This window comes from Corvus hawaiiensis, chromosome 24 (assembly GCF_020740725.1).
Source record: "Corvus hawaiiensis isolate bCorHaw1 chromosome 24, bCorHaw1.pri.cur, whole genome shotgun sequence".
Taxonomy (NCBI): Eukaryota; Metazoa; Chordata; class Aves; order Passeriformes; family Corvidae; genus Corvus; species Corvus hawaiiensis.
The window spans coordinates 6,787,060-6,804,776 of NC_063236.1; the positions used below are offsets into that span (position 1 = coordinate 6,787,060).

Genomic DNA, 17,717 nt, shown 5'->3' on the forward strand with positions numbered 1-17,717 from the left:
TGTTTGTCAGACTTTTTGACCCCTTCTTTCCTTCTTTATCGACCTGTGGCTCTACTGAAACCTCAGCCATGTAGGAAGAAGGTGAAACCACGAGCTGCTTCCCGGACTCTGAATTTTTACCCCTTTGTAAGCAAACTCAAGCCCTGAAATTGTGAAACAAAGAAAACAACTTGGGTTGTGATTTCTTTAGTAACCCAATCACCTTCTCCACTCCCTGGGATGGGCTTTGGCAACCTGTTACAAATGGGGCCAGAGAGCTTTGAGCAGCATCTTGCAAGCCTCTTTTGTACCAGGGAATATTTGCTGATTCCTACTGCCCAAGAGGCTGGAATTTTGTTCTGGAACTCCAGGGTGTCAGTGAAGCAGTTCACCACTTTGGGAAGCAGCTTTCCCCTCCCAAAGACTCGGTCCTGGGGCCCACCGGACCCCCCTGGGCTGCTCCACCAACACCTGAGTGTGACATGTGGCTGTGCCCTTTGCCTGGGGCTGCCCAGCAGCTCAGGGCTCAGCTCAGACACCCTGCAATGCAATAATCTTATTTTAATGAGCATTAGGACATCACATCATCCACTTCTGCCCACTGCTGCTGTTCCACTGGACGTTTGGCTCAGAGGTTTATGTCAAACAGAGGGATATAAGACAGTGAGAGTGTGGTTGGAAAGAGAACCACAGCTGAGGGTTGGCTGGCTCTGGAAAACCCATTGAAGCTGTTGGGCAGCTGTTTTCTTGTCGTTGGGGTGCTTGGAGTTAGCAGAGATGCTGAAAATAAGTGGAAAAGAGGGAAGACCTTACTCTATACTGTTTAGAGGCTGTAGTTTCTTGATTATATACGAAGCTGGAGTGTTATCTGCTTTGCAGGACTTGTCTCCTGACATAATGAAATCTGCATACAGGATCTATGGATCATCTTCAGGATCAGTTATAGCTACAGCTGGATTGTGTGGATGTGATGTGGGTAAGGGCTACACACTTCTGTTTATTTTGTGCCTAAAGAGATGGAATAGCTGGGAATTTTGGAGTTGCAAAAGATTTTTGTTTCATTCTCCATGGTTAATTCCTCAGGGTTTTGCTTTATTGGCTTCTTGAAGAGTGGAAAACAGAAAACAGAGCAGATATAGACATTGCATCTTATTAACTTGAATTAATGGCAAGCATATCTAAGAAAAGAAGCAGAGGTGCTCTCCCTAATAAGGGATTGCTGGGAGAGTCCCAAAACAAAGAGGGGAAAGAAAACACATGAGCAGGGCATAGAGGAAACAGGAGGAAATGTTATACAAAGGCTTCCTGTTAATTTTCTCTCCTATGTCCAAAAGCTTTTAAGATGTCTTGTGGAGAAAATGGAGAGAAATGGGAAAAGAAAGCAGAATACTTCTACCTCCTGCAATATTGAAAGTGCCTGGAAAATTTGGGTCCACTCATGGGAGCTTCCACCCTAATGAAAACAATGGCTCTATATGAGCATTTAGCAGCAGGATAAAATACCCCTTTGCCAGGTGGAAGTGCAGCTCAGAAAGTGCCTAAATAACACAGATTTGTACATAAAGAACAATGTAAGGGATGTAGAATGATTGCTTTGCTTTGCTTTGCTTCAGATGAGATGAAGGAGTATGTCCTTAGTGCTCTGAAAACCTCTCTCTGGGGTTTTATCCCTGGAGGAAGGATACTTAGAATCTTAAGGGGTGCCTTACGCAAATTCCTGCCTCCAAATGCCCACGAGCTGGTGTCTGGGAAGCTGCACATTGTCCTCACCCGCGTGCACGACTGGAGAACTGTGACAGTGTCCGAGTTTGCCTCGAAGGAGGAGCTGATTCAGGTGGGAGCAGCCACAGGCACCCCGTGAGGGAGGAGCTGTGTGACGTTTGCTGCCCGGCCATGTCCCACAGCACAGAATCACAGAATGGTTTGGGTTGCAAGGGACCTTAAAGCTCATCCAGTGCCACCCTTGCCATGGGCAGGGACACCTCCCACTGTCCCCGGTTGGTCTCAAGCCCCGTCCAACCTGGCCTTGGACACTGCCAGGGATCCAGGGGCAGCCACAGCTTCTCTGGGCACCCTGTGCCAGGGCCTCACCACCCTCACGGTAAAGAATTTCTTCCCAGTATCTAAATCTCCCCCCTTGTAGTTATAAACCATCACCTCAGGTCTTGTCCTAACAGGCCCTGGTCCATTGAGGTCCATGCCACCATTTCTGTCCTGGCCACCCTCTGAATCCAGACAAGCTGAAATAATTTTTACAAATCAGCCCTTTTGATTGCTCTCTGAGTTATCCTGAACAGGCAGGGAGCACATTGAGGCATCTCACAGCTTCCCTTCCTACGTCTCTGCCCTGGCTGTGGGTATCAGCCATGGTCTGGTGCACGTTGGTCAGTGGTGCCCAATAACCCAGCTGGGGGCCCCTGTTTTGGCATTCACAGATGAGCCACCACTCCCAAAGGCAGCAGTTTCCGTGGCTCTTCGCTCACCTCTGTCCTTCCCGTCTCACCCACAGGCCGTGACGTGCAGCTGCTTCATCCCGCTGTATTTTGGGTTTTGCCCTCCAACGTACCGTGGGGTGGTGAGTAGCGCTGTGGGCTGGAGACCCTGTCCCAGCTCCGGCCCAGGGCCCCTCCAGCCTCTGGCCTTTCTCCAGTGGTGGCATTAAGGATGTTTCTACCTGGCTTTGCCACCAGCATAGCTCGAGGCTGTGTTCCCACAGTGTCTGCAGAGGGAAGAACAGGGCCCCAAAATCTGACCTCACTGCAAGACAGGACCCAGCTTCTCACAGAACTGTCCATCTTCCCCTGTCCCTGGGGTTGCCTCAGCTGCCTTCTGCTGCACCTTCCTCCCGCTTCCATTGCAGCAGTTCTTTGGCTGGAAGGGAGGATCAGGGTGTGGACCTGGAGCAGGGGAGCAGTGGCTGGGGCAGTTGCCTGGAAGGGGATCTCTGCAGCCCCAGAACCTCAGGCTGCTGTGGGCCTGGCTGGGGAACAAGCCCCACGTGTTTGCCCGTGTGAACAGCACTGCTCTCTCTGCCCAGGGGAAGGCTCAGGGCTCCCTGTTTTGCCTCCTAGCGCTACGTGGACGGCGAGGTGGCCATGTGGACAGCCGACTTTGTGTCCCGCACCACCATCACCATCTCTGCCTTCGCCGGAGAATACGACATCTGCCCCAAGGACGGCCCAGCTGCCTTCTTGACCTTCCAGCTCGCTGACTCTATCTTACAGATCTCAAAAATGAACATCTGCCGCTTACAGCACATTTTTCAGCTTCCCACACCTCAGGTGAGCTGCTCCTCCAGGTAGCCAGAGCCACGAGCCCCCTGCAGCAGCCCAGCTGCCCTGACTGCCACCTCCCCCCGCAGGCCATGGACCGCTTTTATATCCAGGGCTACCAGGACACGGTCTCCTTCCTGAAAAGACTGAGTAAGTGACTGGGAGTGAGGACAGGTAGGTTGGGTGCTTCCCTTACTTCATTGGTTTGCTGACACAAGGTAAGAGATGCTGCCCCAGAGTGGCTGGGGCAGAGCAATGCCTGTATTCCTGGCACTGCCAGCATTACTTGAGCCCTGGCCTCTCCAGAAGCTCCCTCAGGAGCCACACTCCCCTCTTCTCTGCCACACTGGGCATGACACAGCTTTATCCCAGGGAACACAGGTGCCAGGACCTCTAGACGGAAGCGCAGGCTCGGGTGCCCTGTGTGGTGTTTGATAACCCCCTGAGGCACAGAGCAGCAGTGTTTGGTGATCCCTGAGCGCTGGGGTCAGCAGTATCTCTGGTTTCCAGTCAACCCAGGTCATGCCTCGCACTGCTGCACACCTGGCAGTTGAGCAACAAGCAGTGAGAGCTGGCTTCTCTTCCCACCAGGGGATTTCCAGGTGAATTACTTCGAGGGCTTCACGCTTTCCTTGGCCAATGAATCACGTCAGAAAGGTGAGGAGACCCCGCACCTGAAGCCACAACTGAGAGTTCTGCACTCCAGAGCCACAGATCACGAGGATGACACCAAAGAGAACCCAGGAATCGGCCAGGCAGCCGATGAATATGAATAGGAAGGCCCACACCACCTTCTCCACCCCCAGGAAGGTAAAGAACCAGCACTTGCTTTACCCCATCCGTTTCCAAGTGACACTTGCCCAGGGCTGTCAGTGCCCAAAGAGGCTCTGGGGCAGGTGAGAACATCGGGAATGGGAGAAAGTTCCCTCTCAGCTCAGGGCTTACGAGTGAGGCCTCACACTGAGCCCTCACCCTCGATCTGGCTGAGGACTGAGGACTTCATTTTGGCTGTGTCAGAAGGACTCCATGGACAAGGAGCCCTTCCCATGGAGAAGGCCACGTATTTACTCACCTTGTGAGGTAATAACCGGTTCTGCCCACGCATCCCTTCAGCAGGGGTGTCTCAAGGGTTCAAGCTGCCTTTGCTGTGCCAGCCAAATCCAAGCTTCTTAGGAACTCTGGCTGCAGCCACAGAAAGACTCAGGGCAAGGAAAGCATATTCGAGCTGCAGGTAAACCTCTACCTGTGCCATTCTGAAGCAACACAAGGCAGGTTTAAATCCAAAACTTAGAGTTTTCTGCAATCCTATGCAAAATAACGCCCGCTCCCCTTTTAGTTTTGCATGGAAAACCTGTGAAACCTCAGCGCTTCAGTTTCCAGTTTGTTGTTACTAAAAAATACAAAGAAGCATCTGCTGAAATGCCAAGTTTCTTTCAATTTTACTCTTTATTTTCTTTTTCTTTCTGAGTCTTTCAACATTTCAGAATTTATCAGCTTAGTAAAAATTACACAGCTTTTTCAACCTGGGGATTATTTAAAATGTAGCCACATCAATTAAATTAAAAGTGAAAAAAGACACAATCTGCTATATCTAGGAGGCCCACAACAAATGAGGAATACGAAGGGGAAGGAATAGGATTGTTACCATTCCAGACCTAAACAGAAAAGCTTGGGAAACATAAAATGGGAGCAAGAAAGAGATTTCCTTTGAAAACAAACCAACTCTAGACCCACTAAGAAATGCAGGACACAGTGTTAGGCTGTAGAAGTTGCTTCCCTGGTTGCTTTTTTAAAGGCTCCATCAGTCTGAGCATTCGTGGAGCTTTTGGAAGCAACACAGTGGGCATGAGGTTTCTTTGGATGTTGGGCAGCTCTGGGCTATCAGGAATCTCTGTCTCTGGTTTGCAGCTGGGCTGCAAAATTTTTGACCAGCCCCAGGTGAAAAATTCCTCCTGTGGGAGGAATCAGACTCATTTGTCAGGCCAGAGAGCAACCAAGGGGTGAGCCCAGGCTCTCGATGTCCAGAGGAGAAGCACATCAGATTTTCCAGTTCTGGGAAGGAAAAGCCCTACTGATCAAGGCCAGGCAAAGGCTCTTTCACTGTTTGTCTGTGCAATGCTAGGATATCATTGATGCTACCAAAGCAGCAGGGGGATAAACTTGTGAACAACTTGTACCTGATTTCTTGAACAAGTGATATTTCCAGAGGACAAGTGTCTGGAGCCTGCAATCCCACGAGGCTCAGGCTGGATTAGCAGGTTCTCCACATGGACTTGCCTCTCATCCGTGTGCCCAGCAGGACAACTGCACAAGGAACTGCACCCTCCTTAGTACCCAGACTGGAGGCAGAGTCTGGCATAAAGCACCTGCAGCCAACAGCCAGAGGCACAGGCAGGACTGGGCACGTGCTTGGCTTTGTTGGGCTCCGTTTCATGGATCAGACCCAAGGACTCTTCCCTCTAGACCTGCAGAGGGATCCAGCTCCAGAGGGAGCTCCTGCTGTCTTGGGTTGTCTCCAGACGCTCATCCCGTCCACCTCAGGCTTCACATTTCTGCTGACTTCAAAGCAGAATGAGACGAGCAACAGGACAGGGGTACAAGGGTAATATTTCGAGGCTACCAAAACCTGCTGCCCTTTAGACAACAGGAGGAAGGGAAGCAGCTCTGACCAGGCACCTGAATCCAGCTTGTCCCACAGGAAATGCCAGAGGTGTCTGTCAGACTGACCAGTGTGGTTTTATTCCCTTTAGGGCCAGGTCAGCCACAGAAGAGCATTTGTGAACCCGCTGCTGCCTTTGGCCCCAGTTTACGCTCTAAAGAGGCAATGAGCAACTTGGAACCCAGCCTGAAGGCAGAGCCCGACCTGTCCTGAGGAGCACATGGACTGTGACAGCAATGCCACAGCACAGACAGGGCCACAGCCCCAGATGATTCCCATGGTCCACCCCTAGAGGAGACATTGCAGGCTGGTTCTATCCCCACTGGGTGCAGCTGGGGTTCCCACTTTGCTTCCTTGGGGTGAAACAAGCTCCTGCACAAGATGATTCCAATCAATGCCAAACTTTGCCTCTATCCATTGCCTCTGGCAAAGCCTCCTGTTGCCATTAGCTCCAAGCTCATGTCTCCAAGAGGAGACGGCGCCAGCTCTGCTTGCTTGAAAAGATCAGGGGTTAATAAAGCAAAACCCAGCTGATTTCAATACTGAATTGTTAAATACTTCTTTCTTGCTCATTTGCTTGCTTTCTTGCAGCTTTGGAGCAGCAGAGTTCTGTGCTGAGACCATTTTAGTTTGGGGCTTCCTTGCTGATTGTTTTTTGTTAAAGTTCTCAAAGTTTTACCAACTTTCTATGATCAAGCCCCACATGGGGCAGGTGGGATACACCGGGCAGTTCAAACTGTTTGTGGCTGAGGTTTGCAGATGCATTTAATGGATTTGGAGGTCCAATTCCTGGATGAGAATTTTCTTTGGGGGATTCTAATCCCCATTTCAATAGGGTAACTGCCCCAGGCTGACTGAGGTGGTAATATCCTCCTGCCTGGAGGCGGGCATGGTGCTTGCAGCAGCCTGGAGAAGGAGCTGTTGGATAAGTGGGAGGGAGCAGAGGTGCAGAAGCAAATGCTGGGCTGATTGTCCCTGCCTGGGGAGGGCTGGCTGTCTCTGAGCCTTCCACTTTGCCCTGTGGCAGCAACAGCTGGATTTGAGCAGCCTGGCTTTGGCTGCAGTGGTTGAGAGATGTAAATCCATCTGGGATGCATGGAAGACAGGAGCAGACGGGATCCAATGCAAACGGGATCCATCAAAATGGGCCAGAAAGTTCTAAGGGGACTGGAGCGCCTTCCCGGTGGAAACAGGCTGAGAAACTTGGGGCCGTTCAGCCTGGAGAAGAGAAGGTTGTGTGGAGACCTCACAGCCCCTTCAAGGATCTGAAGGGGCTACAGGGAAGCTGGACAGGGACCCCTCATCAGGAAAGGGAGGGACAGGACAAGGGTCAATGGCTTCCCACTGCCAGGGGGCAGGGTTAGATGGGATATTGGGAAGGAATCCTTCCCTGGGAGGGGGCTGAGGCCCTGGCACAGGGTGCCCAGAGCAGCTGCGGCTGCCCCTGGATCCCTGGAAGTGTCCAAGGCCAGGCTGGATGGGGCTTGGAGCACCCTGGGACAGTGGAAGGTGTCCCTGCCATGGCAGCAGTGGAACTGGGTTATCTTTAAGCTCTCTTTTAACCCAAACTGTTCCATGATTCTATGAAATAAGCATCCCGGTTTCTTTTAGCAAAATCATTCCAGAGAAAATATTCCCAGGTCACTGATTTCAACCAAAGACAGCAGAACACAGGATATTGATCTTTCACAGAGCACTCATAGTTAACTTTGAGTCTGGTTACATCAAAGCTGCCTTCAGCTACTCCCCACATTCATTCCTGCAGTCTCCAGGGCCCTTTGGATGAAACTTCCCTCTGTTCCCCTTCCCTTTGTGCAATTAAACAGGCTATATATATATATATGCTCCGATAAACAGCTGCTGCTGTTGGGATCCATTTGTTGCCTGTCTGGAACCAACAAAAGCAGGAGACTCAGCGGGGGCAAAGCCAATCCACAGCCTCTGATGTGCAGCATGGATTTGGGATAATTAAGAGTGCTGCCAATTAATTCTGTGTGTGGACCAGTGGCACAGGGTGTGTTTGCCTGGGCCATGCTCTGTGTGTGGCCGTGAGTTACAGACAATTGCAGGCAAAGAACTCATTTCCTTTTGAAATGTCCGGACATGCAGCCTGCAGGACTCGGAAGTAGGGGGAAGTTAATCTTTATGTTTCTCCATCCTTCTGCACAACTGCATGTTCCAGGGGGATCCAAATGCACTCCCACCTCCACAGACAGGAGAAGCAGGGCTATGGGGAGATGTGAAGCTCAAGAATTGGTAATTGGTAAAAAAACTTCAGGGAAGTGTAGAAAAATTAGTTCCTGCCCAGTGTTATGCTCCCTAAAGCTTCTCCCTCTCTCCCTCTGTCTCTCTCTCTCTCTCTCTCTCTGAGAAGTCTCTCTGAAAGTTTTTGAGTGGGAGGAAAACACTAAAACATGGCATTTCCCGGCAAATGCCCACCCTGTAATCTGCATTAAAGCAGGGAAGGGATGCTGCTGGTGGGGGGGAGGTGGAGTGGGCAGGGAAAGGTCTGGGCTGTGAGGTCTGCAGGTGAAGCTGCCCAGTGGTCCCTGCAGCCTGGAGTGGGTCCCAGGAGCAGCACCGAAGCTTTGCCTCGGCCATCATGGAAAAGCAGGTCAGGCCTGAGCACGGGCACTGCAGTGGCAGCACTGGAGACAGAACCAGACAGGTTCTGAAGGAAAAAACACTCCCCAGAAATTGCCTCGAGAACCAGCAGCCGTGCTGGTGTGTGCTGGTGTTGCCCACCACATCCCGAGGCAGCGCTGGAGACCCCCAGGGCCCCGCCAGGATGATCCTTGTTACCTGTGGGAACAAGGTGAGAGCTGAAGCTAGGTCAATGTCCTGACAGGGATGAGCAGCTTCAGGAATGTTTGACCCCAAAGGGTTTTCTCACAGCTGCTTCAGGGTGAAATCATTGCGAGTCTCTTGGGCAGCTGCACAGGAGGGAACTCGCAAGCAGATTTGGGGGGGATATGCCTTAAATCCCTAGAGCCTAGTTCCAGAACATCTCTCAGGATCTTGGAGAATGTGCCTGGTGTCCTGCCAGGACAGAGTCCAGCAGATAAATATCTGGAACACGAATGTATTGCACTAGGGAAGTGGCACTAAGCTGGTTTGTAGCTCCTTTGAGATATCAAAATAATATCACAGGGATAAAAAAAATAGCTACTTTTAATGTGGGCTACTCCAGATTTAGAGTTTTTAGCCATGCTCAGCATCAGTGACCCACGGGTGAGGTTCTCAAAAGTTTCCCTGCTCTGCACCCTGCTCTCTCTATGCTGAGGGTCTGCAGCCCCCCAGCCCCTCACCTCCTGTCCATGACTCTCTTGGGCAAACCAGGCACCAGGGTTTGGAGCAGTCTGTGGAGTCGTTGTACCAGGGAGCTGACACCTTCCAGCAGCCCCCACACTGTCTTCACCCTGCAAAAGCAAAGTAAACAGGCTGAGTTTAATGATGGCTAAAGGCAGCAAAAGGGGAGGGTGTTCATGGTAAATGCACACTGTAATAATCTTTTCCATAACCAAGAGATCCTATGGAACACCATACCCAGCCATACCCACTCTCCCTTGGATCTTGCCTTCAGGGAACATCGAATCCCTTCGTGTGTCCCTTCAGCTGCCCTGCTGCTGCTGAAGGCACAGCCCCTGGTTTGTGTGTCATTCCCTAATTCCTCTGTTGGGATGTTCTTACCCCTTCCTGAATAAGGCTGGAAGCCTGTAGGGCTGCAGCAGGACCATCGCCAGTGGGTCCTGCAGTCCATGCACCTGCTCCTTCTTCCACAAGCCTGCACCCAGGAATGACAGCATAGAAGGAAATAAAGACCAGTAATTACAAGCAATGAAATAAATGCAATCATTCCTCTTGTCCAGCTCAGACAGGTACTGAAGCCCAAGCCAGAGTCCAGTTTGAGCAACTCTTACAAAGTCTCTTTGTGATAGAAATATTTACTGTGAGAAATAACTCAATAATGTCTTAAATATAACAGTGTCCCTCTTGAAGGCTGCAGCAGCCCTAAACACAAGCTGAGCACCCCAAATCCTCTACCTGGCAGGAAGTAAGGGGTCAGGCACTGAGGGACCCTTTTGTACAGGCCGGGGTATGTCCCATTGGATTGTCCAGAGTCGTTCTTCCCACAGGTGCTGCCGAAGCGGAAATTGCCATCAAAGTAGTTAAAGCCAAAGGCATCTGGGAGACACGGAGAGAAAGGGATGATGTGTGTCTGTGTCACACTTGGAGGTGCCCCTCGGGTGCTGGGGTGCCACTTACTGTTCCTGTACAGGAAAAGGGCAGTGTCCTGGTACCCCTGGGAGAAAATGTCGTTCAAGACCTGCAAGGAGAAACACTTGAGGTCGCTAAGGAGCCCTGATCCCAGTACTACAGGATCTATCTAAAGCTGTTTGACTGTGGAGGGTTGGGATGGCCTATTTGGGAAGGCAGCAAGCACTGGTTGGTTTCCAACCACCACAGCACCAGTCAGAGAAACACAGAATGGTTTGGGTTGGAAGGGACATTAGAGATTACCTGGTTTTGTCTGGTCTTTTGCAGGTTGTGGACCCCATCCCAAGCTGGCCACCCATCAGCAGTGTCCCGCCCAAAAATGTACTGCAGAAACAGTGGGGCTGCCCCCTCCCTTTGAAACCCCATTAATTAACAGTGGAGATTGAGCTGAATCTTCAATCTTGAGAAGGCAGAAGCAGCATTAATCTTTTAACCAAAGCTAAGCTGGGAGAAGTCCTGGTGGGCTCACCATGGTGCTGGGTGGAAAGAGAGCGTAGCTGATCCTGCACAGGTTCTCTATGGAGATCTGGATGCTGCCATTGAAGATCTGGAAGCAGAAGAAGATGGCGGGGCAGTCGCGGGGGCAGATGTCCAGCTCGCCGGTGAATGGGGACACGGTGATCACGGGCTCCTCCAGGCTGGACACGGGCTGCAGGCCCGTGAAGCCTCCGTCCACGTAGCGCTGGGGGAGGAGCAGAAGGAGGGTTTGCTTTGAGGACCTTTGCAGTGTCACCGAGTTGGGAACCAGTAGCTGAACTGGTGACACTCCTGCCACAACCCCATCCCAGCTTGTCCTCCCTTCCCACTTCCAACAGCGTCTCATCCCACCTGTGCTCTTTATCCCATTGCCAGCTCCTTCCCCAGCCCTGCCTGTGGCACCCAGCCAGCTCCTTCACCAGGTGCTATAATCCACAGCAGTTATTAAAACAGAAATACAATTCTTTTCCTTCACAGAACTTTGTACAACAATTTTTGGCAGTCAAGAGCCAATTCAGACATCACCGAATGCACAGCATTGTATAACTTTCAAGTCCTTGGCTTGAGCAGTAGGGCCCCCACATTTAATAATTGCCTGCAGATCGCTGGGGGATTCCTCACTGTTCAAGGAAAATATCAACTGCTCTATTCCAAAAGCAATCTGGATTTACCACCCATCTCAGGGGTATTGGAAGTGGCAGCTGATGGAATTAAGTGTTCATGAAATAGCAGTGCAGAGGGGCCTCACACAGCAATGACAGACCCGGGGATGGGTTGGGTTGGAAGGGACCTTAAAGCCCATCCAGTGCCACCCCCTGCCCTGGGCAGGGACACCTTCCACTGTCCCAGGTTGCTCCAAGCCCCGTCCAACCTGGCCTTGAACATTTCCCGGGACCTTAGAGACCCTTCCAGTGCCTAAAGGGGCTCCAAGAGAGTTCAAGAGAGACTTTGGACAATGGATGGAGTGACAGGACAAGGGGCCATGGCTTCCCACTGCCATTAGGGATAGATGGGATATTGGGAAGAAATCCTTCCCTGTGAGGGTGGGGAGGCCCTGGCACAGGGTGCCCAGAGCAGCTGTGGCTGCCCCAGCCCTGGAAGTGTATGCACTGGAAAACACTGCTGAGCTCCTCCCTCCCTCCGATAAGCAGAGCATGGAAATGCACAGGGCTGGGGGAGGATCCTCCCACGAACTCTCGATGTCTCAGCCATGCAAGTCAGCACCTGAGCCAAGGATGAACCTGCACTGCAGAGGGCCCTGCCTGGGATAACTGGATTGTGCCTCAAGGTCCCCACTGTGGGCGTCGTCTTATCTTAGACATCTGCAAGGTCAGCCACACTCTGTCCATGGGCAAAGCAGGAGGGGGCTCTCCAGATGGCAATTCCACCCAGCTATCATCTTGGGATGCAGTGAAGAAAAAGCTGAGGGGCTTTATCATCCTCCATCAACTAAAGAAAAAAGCCTGGACACACCTATCCCTCCCTGCTCAGAGGAATGTAAAGTTCAAACCCAAGAGCTCCTGCTGAGAGCGTGTTTTAGTGGAAATGTCACTCACCACTCCTCGGTAGGATGGAGGGATGAATCCACAGTAAATAGGAAGAAAGCAGCTGCAAAGGAGAGCCTGGGGAGGAGAGGGAATGCAGAAGTCAATGCTCCTGTCAAAGTTCTGGACAAAAACTGTTGACTTGGTGTCTGAAAATTCAGCCTTGACAAAGTCTGGATCCAGGCTGTTGGTGCCACCTGGACTTTTCTGGGGACTGTGGCAAGAAAGGCTTCAAGAAAGTGGAAACACTTCTCTGGAGCAGAGCACAACTGCATTTTTTAATTTTATAGCTGCCAGAATTAATAGTTGTAAATCTACATATCTGTGTCCAACACTGCCCTTTGATGATGGCAAGCTGAAGCTTTGGGGCCAATTTGCATCTTTGCAGGTTTTTGGACAAAACCAAGACACCCTCACAAGGCATCCTCACCCTGCTGGGATTTGTCAGTGGTAAAGCCACTGCTGGGGCGTTGGCAACCATTTCCCACCAGTCTCATCAGCTGGGAATGAGCACCCCAGGCTCCTGGGTTACCTGGAGGAGGCACCACGGGGTGAACTCTGACTTCTCCATGGAGTTGCCATCCTCTACTGTCTCCCTGGGACAAGGGACCAGGACCTCACAGTCAGCTCTGTTAGGGCTTTACCCTGGGATTCTCCCATCAGCAGCTAATTTACTGGTTAATGAGCTGCTTGTTGTTCAGCAGCAGCTTTGTCCAGCTCCTTCCTCCCAGGAAAGTGCTGAGGCAACAAGGAAAACTATTGCCAGAGGGACTTTGCTGAGGAGTGACCTCTGGGGAGAGCTGAGAGGTCTCACCAGCACTGACAGGGCTCTTTGCAAAGTCATTACTAGAGCCCCAACATCAGTTGGATGAGGCTGGAAACAAACCTGCTGCATTTTTATCATGATTTGTTCCATCTGATGCTGGAACTCAAATCTTCCTCCCTGCCCCCAAGCTCATGGAGCCCATTGTGGTGGGACCACAGCTCTGGCAGAGCCTCCTGACTCTCTGCCCATCTTGGGTAGAAAACAGTGCAGTTAAAGCCACCCACACTTGGGGTACCTCCACCCCAGGCGGGTGGTGGAGACCTTCCTACAGCACCAGAGGAAGGTCTCCATACCTGAATGAGCTCCTCCTTGGAGCTGAACTCTGAGGCCATGACGTTCTGGCCGTCCACCACCCGCGTCAGCGAGATGTGCAGCCGGCCCGAGGCCAGCAGGTAGGAATCCTCCGGCAGCATCCGCTGCAGGACAGCCTTGAGATTGGCCAGCAGGCTGCACTTGGGAGAGAGGGGGCCCAGGATGGTTTTCCTGACTTCCGTTGCCAGTGCAAAGAAAAACTCCTTTAGGTCATCTGAAACAGAGGCAGGGGGAAAGATGGAGAGAAAATCAATCCCTGCTGCACTGATAGTTATATTTTAAATTCTATTTTTAACATTCCTCACAAATACAGCTTCTTGCAGCCTCTCTGTGTGACCCCAGGATTATACTGCTCCTACAGTGGGGGATGTTGTGGCAGGGCAGAATGGGAGGCATCACCCCCATAATGTCCTCAAAGGACATTCTATCGTTGTGTGACCCCACTGGTGAAATCCCCATCTGCACCAGAGATGGGGCCTCAAGATGTTCCTGGTGGGGATTAGGGAAAGGTTCCAGAGAGCCCCAGGAAGGGGGACACTGAGTTATCCATGGCAGTGTGACTTGCACAACACATTCCTGCCTTCCACCTCCGGTTTTCCAGGTGGGCAGCCCCAGGCTTTACAGGGAGCTGGGCTGGCTCCCGGGTGAGGACGAGGAGCTGGGTTAAAGGAGCAGAGCCCCGGAGCCCCAGCTGAGGGCTCAGGAGACTCCGGGTTCTAAAGGTTCTGCAGTGATGGGGAGGAAGAGGAATGCAGCAAACCCTGCAGGAAGCCTGATCCCATAGAGGGAATTCGGACCCTTTGCTGACATGGGGAGCTCACCTGGGGGAATATCCCACCTGGGGGGTTAAACTCTTGCGGTGTAAGTTTATCCAGCACCGATGTGAGCTGTCCTTGCATCCAGGTGGGCTCCCCAGGACCCTGCACCGGCCCGAGGCCACGAGCCTGGCTCAGCACCAAGGCCTTGTAGGGGCAGAGGTTTCCGTGCAGTCTCATGGGATTGTGTGGATGGACAGATGGATTAGGTGGAGTGTCCTGAAGGCAACTGGAGCAACCCAGGCATTAAGAGGGGTTAATGTGTGTTTGAGCAGATGCTGAGGCCACGCGGGGCGATTAACGCTGGCTGGGTTTGCACGGAGGGCATGCCAAAAGAGCCAGACCTCCAGGGAAGTGGGGCAGCCCCAGGGCACTGTCTGGCTGCTCTGTGTCCTGGAAATGGGGAGAAACATGGATAAACTGCCCACAAGCTGCTGGGTAAGAGGTGAGAGCCGAGCCCAGCTTTGGGGGCTTTGGGTCTGGACAGGGCTTTGACTCGGAGCGAGTGAAGGATGACCCTGGCAGCAATGTGACTGTCCCTGCCTGCACTAGCCTGGTGACAAGCATGTCCCCATGAGGTGACCGGGGAGGTCGCAGAGGACAGCCTGGCTCTGGGAGCTCGGAGCTCCTCACCCAGCCCGGGGCAGGGGACGGGCACCTGACTGCAGCCACCCTGTGGGACACCAAACACACCTTTCACCTTCTTTTTGCCCCTATCATCCCCAATATTAATATGACAGAGCTTGTGCCACATTCATTTTACTTGTTAGAAACATAACCAGAGCCATCACTATCCAAAATGTCTTTTCTTCCTCTGGGCAAGATATTTTGGGCACAAAATCATCTCAGCCCCTTTAAGTGGATGGTGCCTTCCACCCCAGGGAAGCAGATGCCCAGTTCAGAACTGGTGCCCTCAGCAAGAGCAGGTGCTGAATGTATTTGTACTGCTGGACAGCCTCAGCTCCATCCATTACAGCAGCAGGAGGAATCAGAAATTTTGGGGCCCTTGCTTATTTGTGGAGGAGTTCATCCCCATGTGGGCAGAAATGTTCCCTTCTGCCTTGTCTATACATATCTGCCAATGTTTTGAATTATTTTTAGCTGCAGCAGAACAGTTCCAGCATCCACCAGAGGTTTCAGGAACTGTGTGTTCCCTCCCGGCTTCCTCCATCATTATTTGGTCCCTAAAACTCTCTGCTCCTCCTGAATGTCCCCATTGCTTGAAGCAGAACTTGAATCAGCCTTCAGAGCCTTGTGTACACTTGTTTACACATGGGCACTAATTGGAAATATGGGAGGATGTGATTATTAAAATTGGATTAACTACTCTGAATTAATTCTACACATGGAGGATCTTGTTGCTAGAGAGGCCTGTTTACACGTTGTTGAAAGAGCATCAGAGGAAAACCTCTTTAGCAGCAATAAGAGGAATCCCAGCCCCGGGTTGGAGCAGACTGCTGTTCCTTCAGAAATATCCTGCTGACAAGCCCTTGAGCTTCAGCCACAGGGAGAGGTGCACCTGGAGATGGGAATCACACGACATCTCCCCTTGTCCTGGGAAGGTTGAGTGGGATAAGCCAAAGTGACATGCAAACAAGGGTGTCAGCTCTGTCACCTGTGCGACAGCCACTCGTGTCCCTTTGTAGCTAAGGATCCCAAGAAACCTGATCCATAGGGAAAAGAGGGCTTTCCATGGGCAAATCCAGCCCCTGTGGCTGCACAGACTGGCTTTGGGACATCTCAGCACTCCTCAGACCTCAGAGCAGAAGAGCAGGAGATCTGCTCCTCCAGCAGGAGCAGGAAAGGAGCCAAAGGAATACAGGTATATCCGGATTTCCCCCTGTAATTTCTGCCCACTAGCTGAGCCAGAGAACGCTCAGACTGTGAGAACCGCCTTTTTCAGCTCACACCACCCAAAACTGCACTGCGCTGGCTGCCAAACGTGCCAACACCTTGGGTTTCTGTAATGCCTTGAGCGAGGAGAGCTCCACCAGCCCCACCAGCCCCCCGAGGCATCGCCCCTGGGTTTATGGAACAAAAGCGCTCCCGTAAGGCCTCGAGGCCGTGGTTTTCTTACCTAGGCCGACGCCGCACACGACGGCAGCAGCGATGAGCGACCCAGCCGAGGAGCCGTAGACCTTGCGGGCAGACTTGAGGAGCTCGGGAGCCAACTCCAGCAGGGACTGCACCACCCCAACCTGGTACAGGGCCAGGAAGCCGCTGCCCGAAAAGGAGAGTGAGAAAGGGGTGCTGGAAGCCCGGAGATCCTCCACAGCCATCTTGGGATCAAAGCAGTGAATCTGGCTCGAGGTCTTGGGTTGTCCTTTTTCACCAGGTGAACCTCAGGCTCTCTTCTCTCCTGCTCCATCCAGGCTCATCTCTGGCTGCAGAAGAGTCCACAGGATGGATTTTCTGCCTCCTTTTATGACAGCTCCCCGAGGCGTTGAGATCCGCGAGCTATTTTAATTGCTGCCTGTGCTAAAAACAGAAATTTTCCCCTGATCAAAACAGCTCTTATAATCCTCAACCACAGCCAGCTCGGATGCTCAGGGCTGAATCAGGACTGCCCTCTCATGCCAAGGAGTCTGCAGTGCCCCAGGAGCCCTCCTGGAGTGGGTCCCGGTGTTACTGGGCCTGTCACACTCAGAAACATCTGTGCAAAAATTCCTCTTTGCCTCATGCTTTCTTCATCCACGGGTGTTTTCCTAAATAGGATTCTCCATCAATCCCAGCTTAGGCACAGCTCAGTACTGAGTGAGTAAAGGCTTGTATAAGACACTTAAAGCCAGAGGATGTTACACAAGGGGTGGATGCAGGGCGTTACGTTGGGTTAGGTTTGGAAATACTCCTTATATTTTCTCTCTGCTGGAAAGGTTTTGCTCTTGCCTGACTCTTGGATATGTTTGCAGGGGGCAAAAACCAAAGAGCTGGATTTGTTTTTCTCTCCCCTCTCAATAAGGCCCTACAGCAGCACCATGTTCCCCAAACCTGTGGTTATTGAACCAAAATCAAACTGCCTTTGGACTGTCTGCGTTGCCTGGGGGATAGTTAAAAAACTAGGGAGAAATGCAGTGGATCTCTTGTCTTTTCAGTCTTAATGATCCAATGCTGCTGCCAACATACAGAACAAAAATTGCCATTTCAACAGATGTATTTATTAAGTACTGGTAAATATTGTGTAGTTTCAGTTGTCCAAGTCCTTAGAGCTGCTCATGAGAGGAAACATTCCATGCGTTAGAATTAGGGCTGTGTGTATAACACAATGTGGGCATGAGGGTAAGGAGCAAGGCTCTCCCTCCCTGTGTCCATGGCCAGGACAGTACAGAGAACCACAGTCCCAGCATCCTGATACCCCCTTTGCAGTGCTGTTTCACCCCAAATTTTCATACATTTTTCCCTGCCTTCTCCAGCCATCACTGTGTCCCCATGACAGGAACTGGAGCAGAGTCCCCCCACGTTGACATGCAAAGTGTTCCTGGGCTGAAGTGTCACCAGGAGCTGCCCATCAGCAGCTGGACATTGCATGGAACCCCCCAGGTAAAGGTCACAGCATGG

General features: G+C 51.8%; 2 protein-coding genes across 3 annotated transcripts; one reads left to right on the forward strand and one right to left on the reverse strand.

Annotated features, from left to right (window-relative positions):
* Positions 1–937: 937 nt before the first annotated feature.
* LOC125337911 (omega-hydroxyceramide transacylase-like) lies at positions 938–4,449 on the forward strand. Its single transcript, XM_048328162.1, has 5 exons — positions 938–1,813; positions 2,489–2,554; positions 3,051–3,260; positions 3,341–3,401; positions 3,843–4,449. The coding sequence occupies exons 1-5, from the start codon at positions 1,565–1,567 to the stop codon at positions 4,025–4,027; spliced, it is 771 nt and encodes a 256-aa protein (XP_048184119.1). The 5' UTR covers positions 938–1,564; the 3' UTR covers positions 4,028–4,449.
* Positions 4,450–4,666: 217 nt separating this feature from the next.
* On the reverse strand, positions 4,667–16,890 carry PNPLA1 (patatin like phospholipase domain containing 1). 2 transcript variants are annotated; one of them, XM_048328160.1, is made up of 9 exons: positions 16,240–16,890; positions 13,329–13,561; positions 12,222–12,287; positions 10,658–10,870; positions 10,177–10,237; positions 9,955–10,095; positions 9,601–9,694; positions 9,219–9,329; positions 4,667–5,803 (listed from the first exon to the last, which is right to left on the reverse strand). In XM_048328160.1, exons 1-9 carry the CDS (start codon positions 16,439–16,441, stop codon positions 5,689–5,691), a joined length of 1,236 nt encoding a protein of 411 aa, XP_048184117.1. In that variant the 5' UTR covers positions 16,442–16,890; the 3' UTR covers positions 4,667–5,688. The 2 variants fall into 2 exon arrangements, with proteins under 2 accessions (XP_048184117.1, XP_048184118.1); XM_048328161.1 differs by lacking the exon at positions 4,667–5,803 and adding an exon at positions 7,362–8,712 and having other exon boundaries at positions 16,240–16,889.
* Positions 16,891–17,717: the final 827 nt, after the last annotated feature.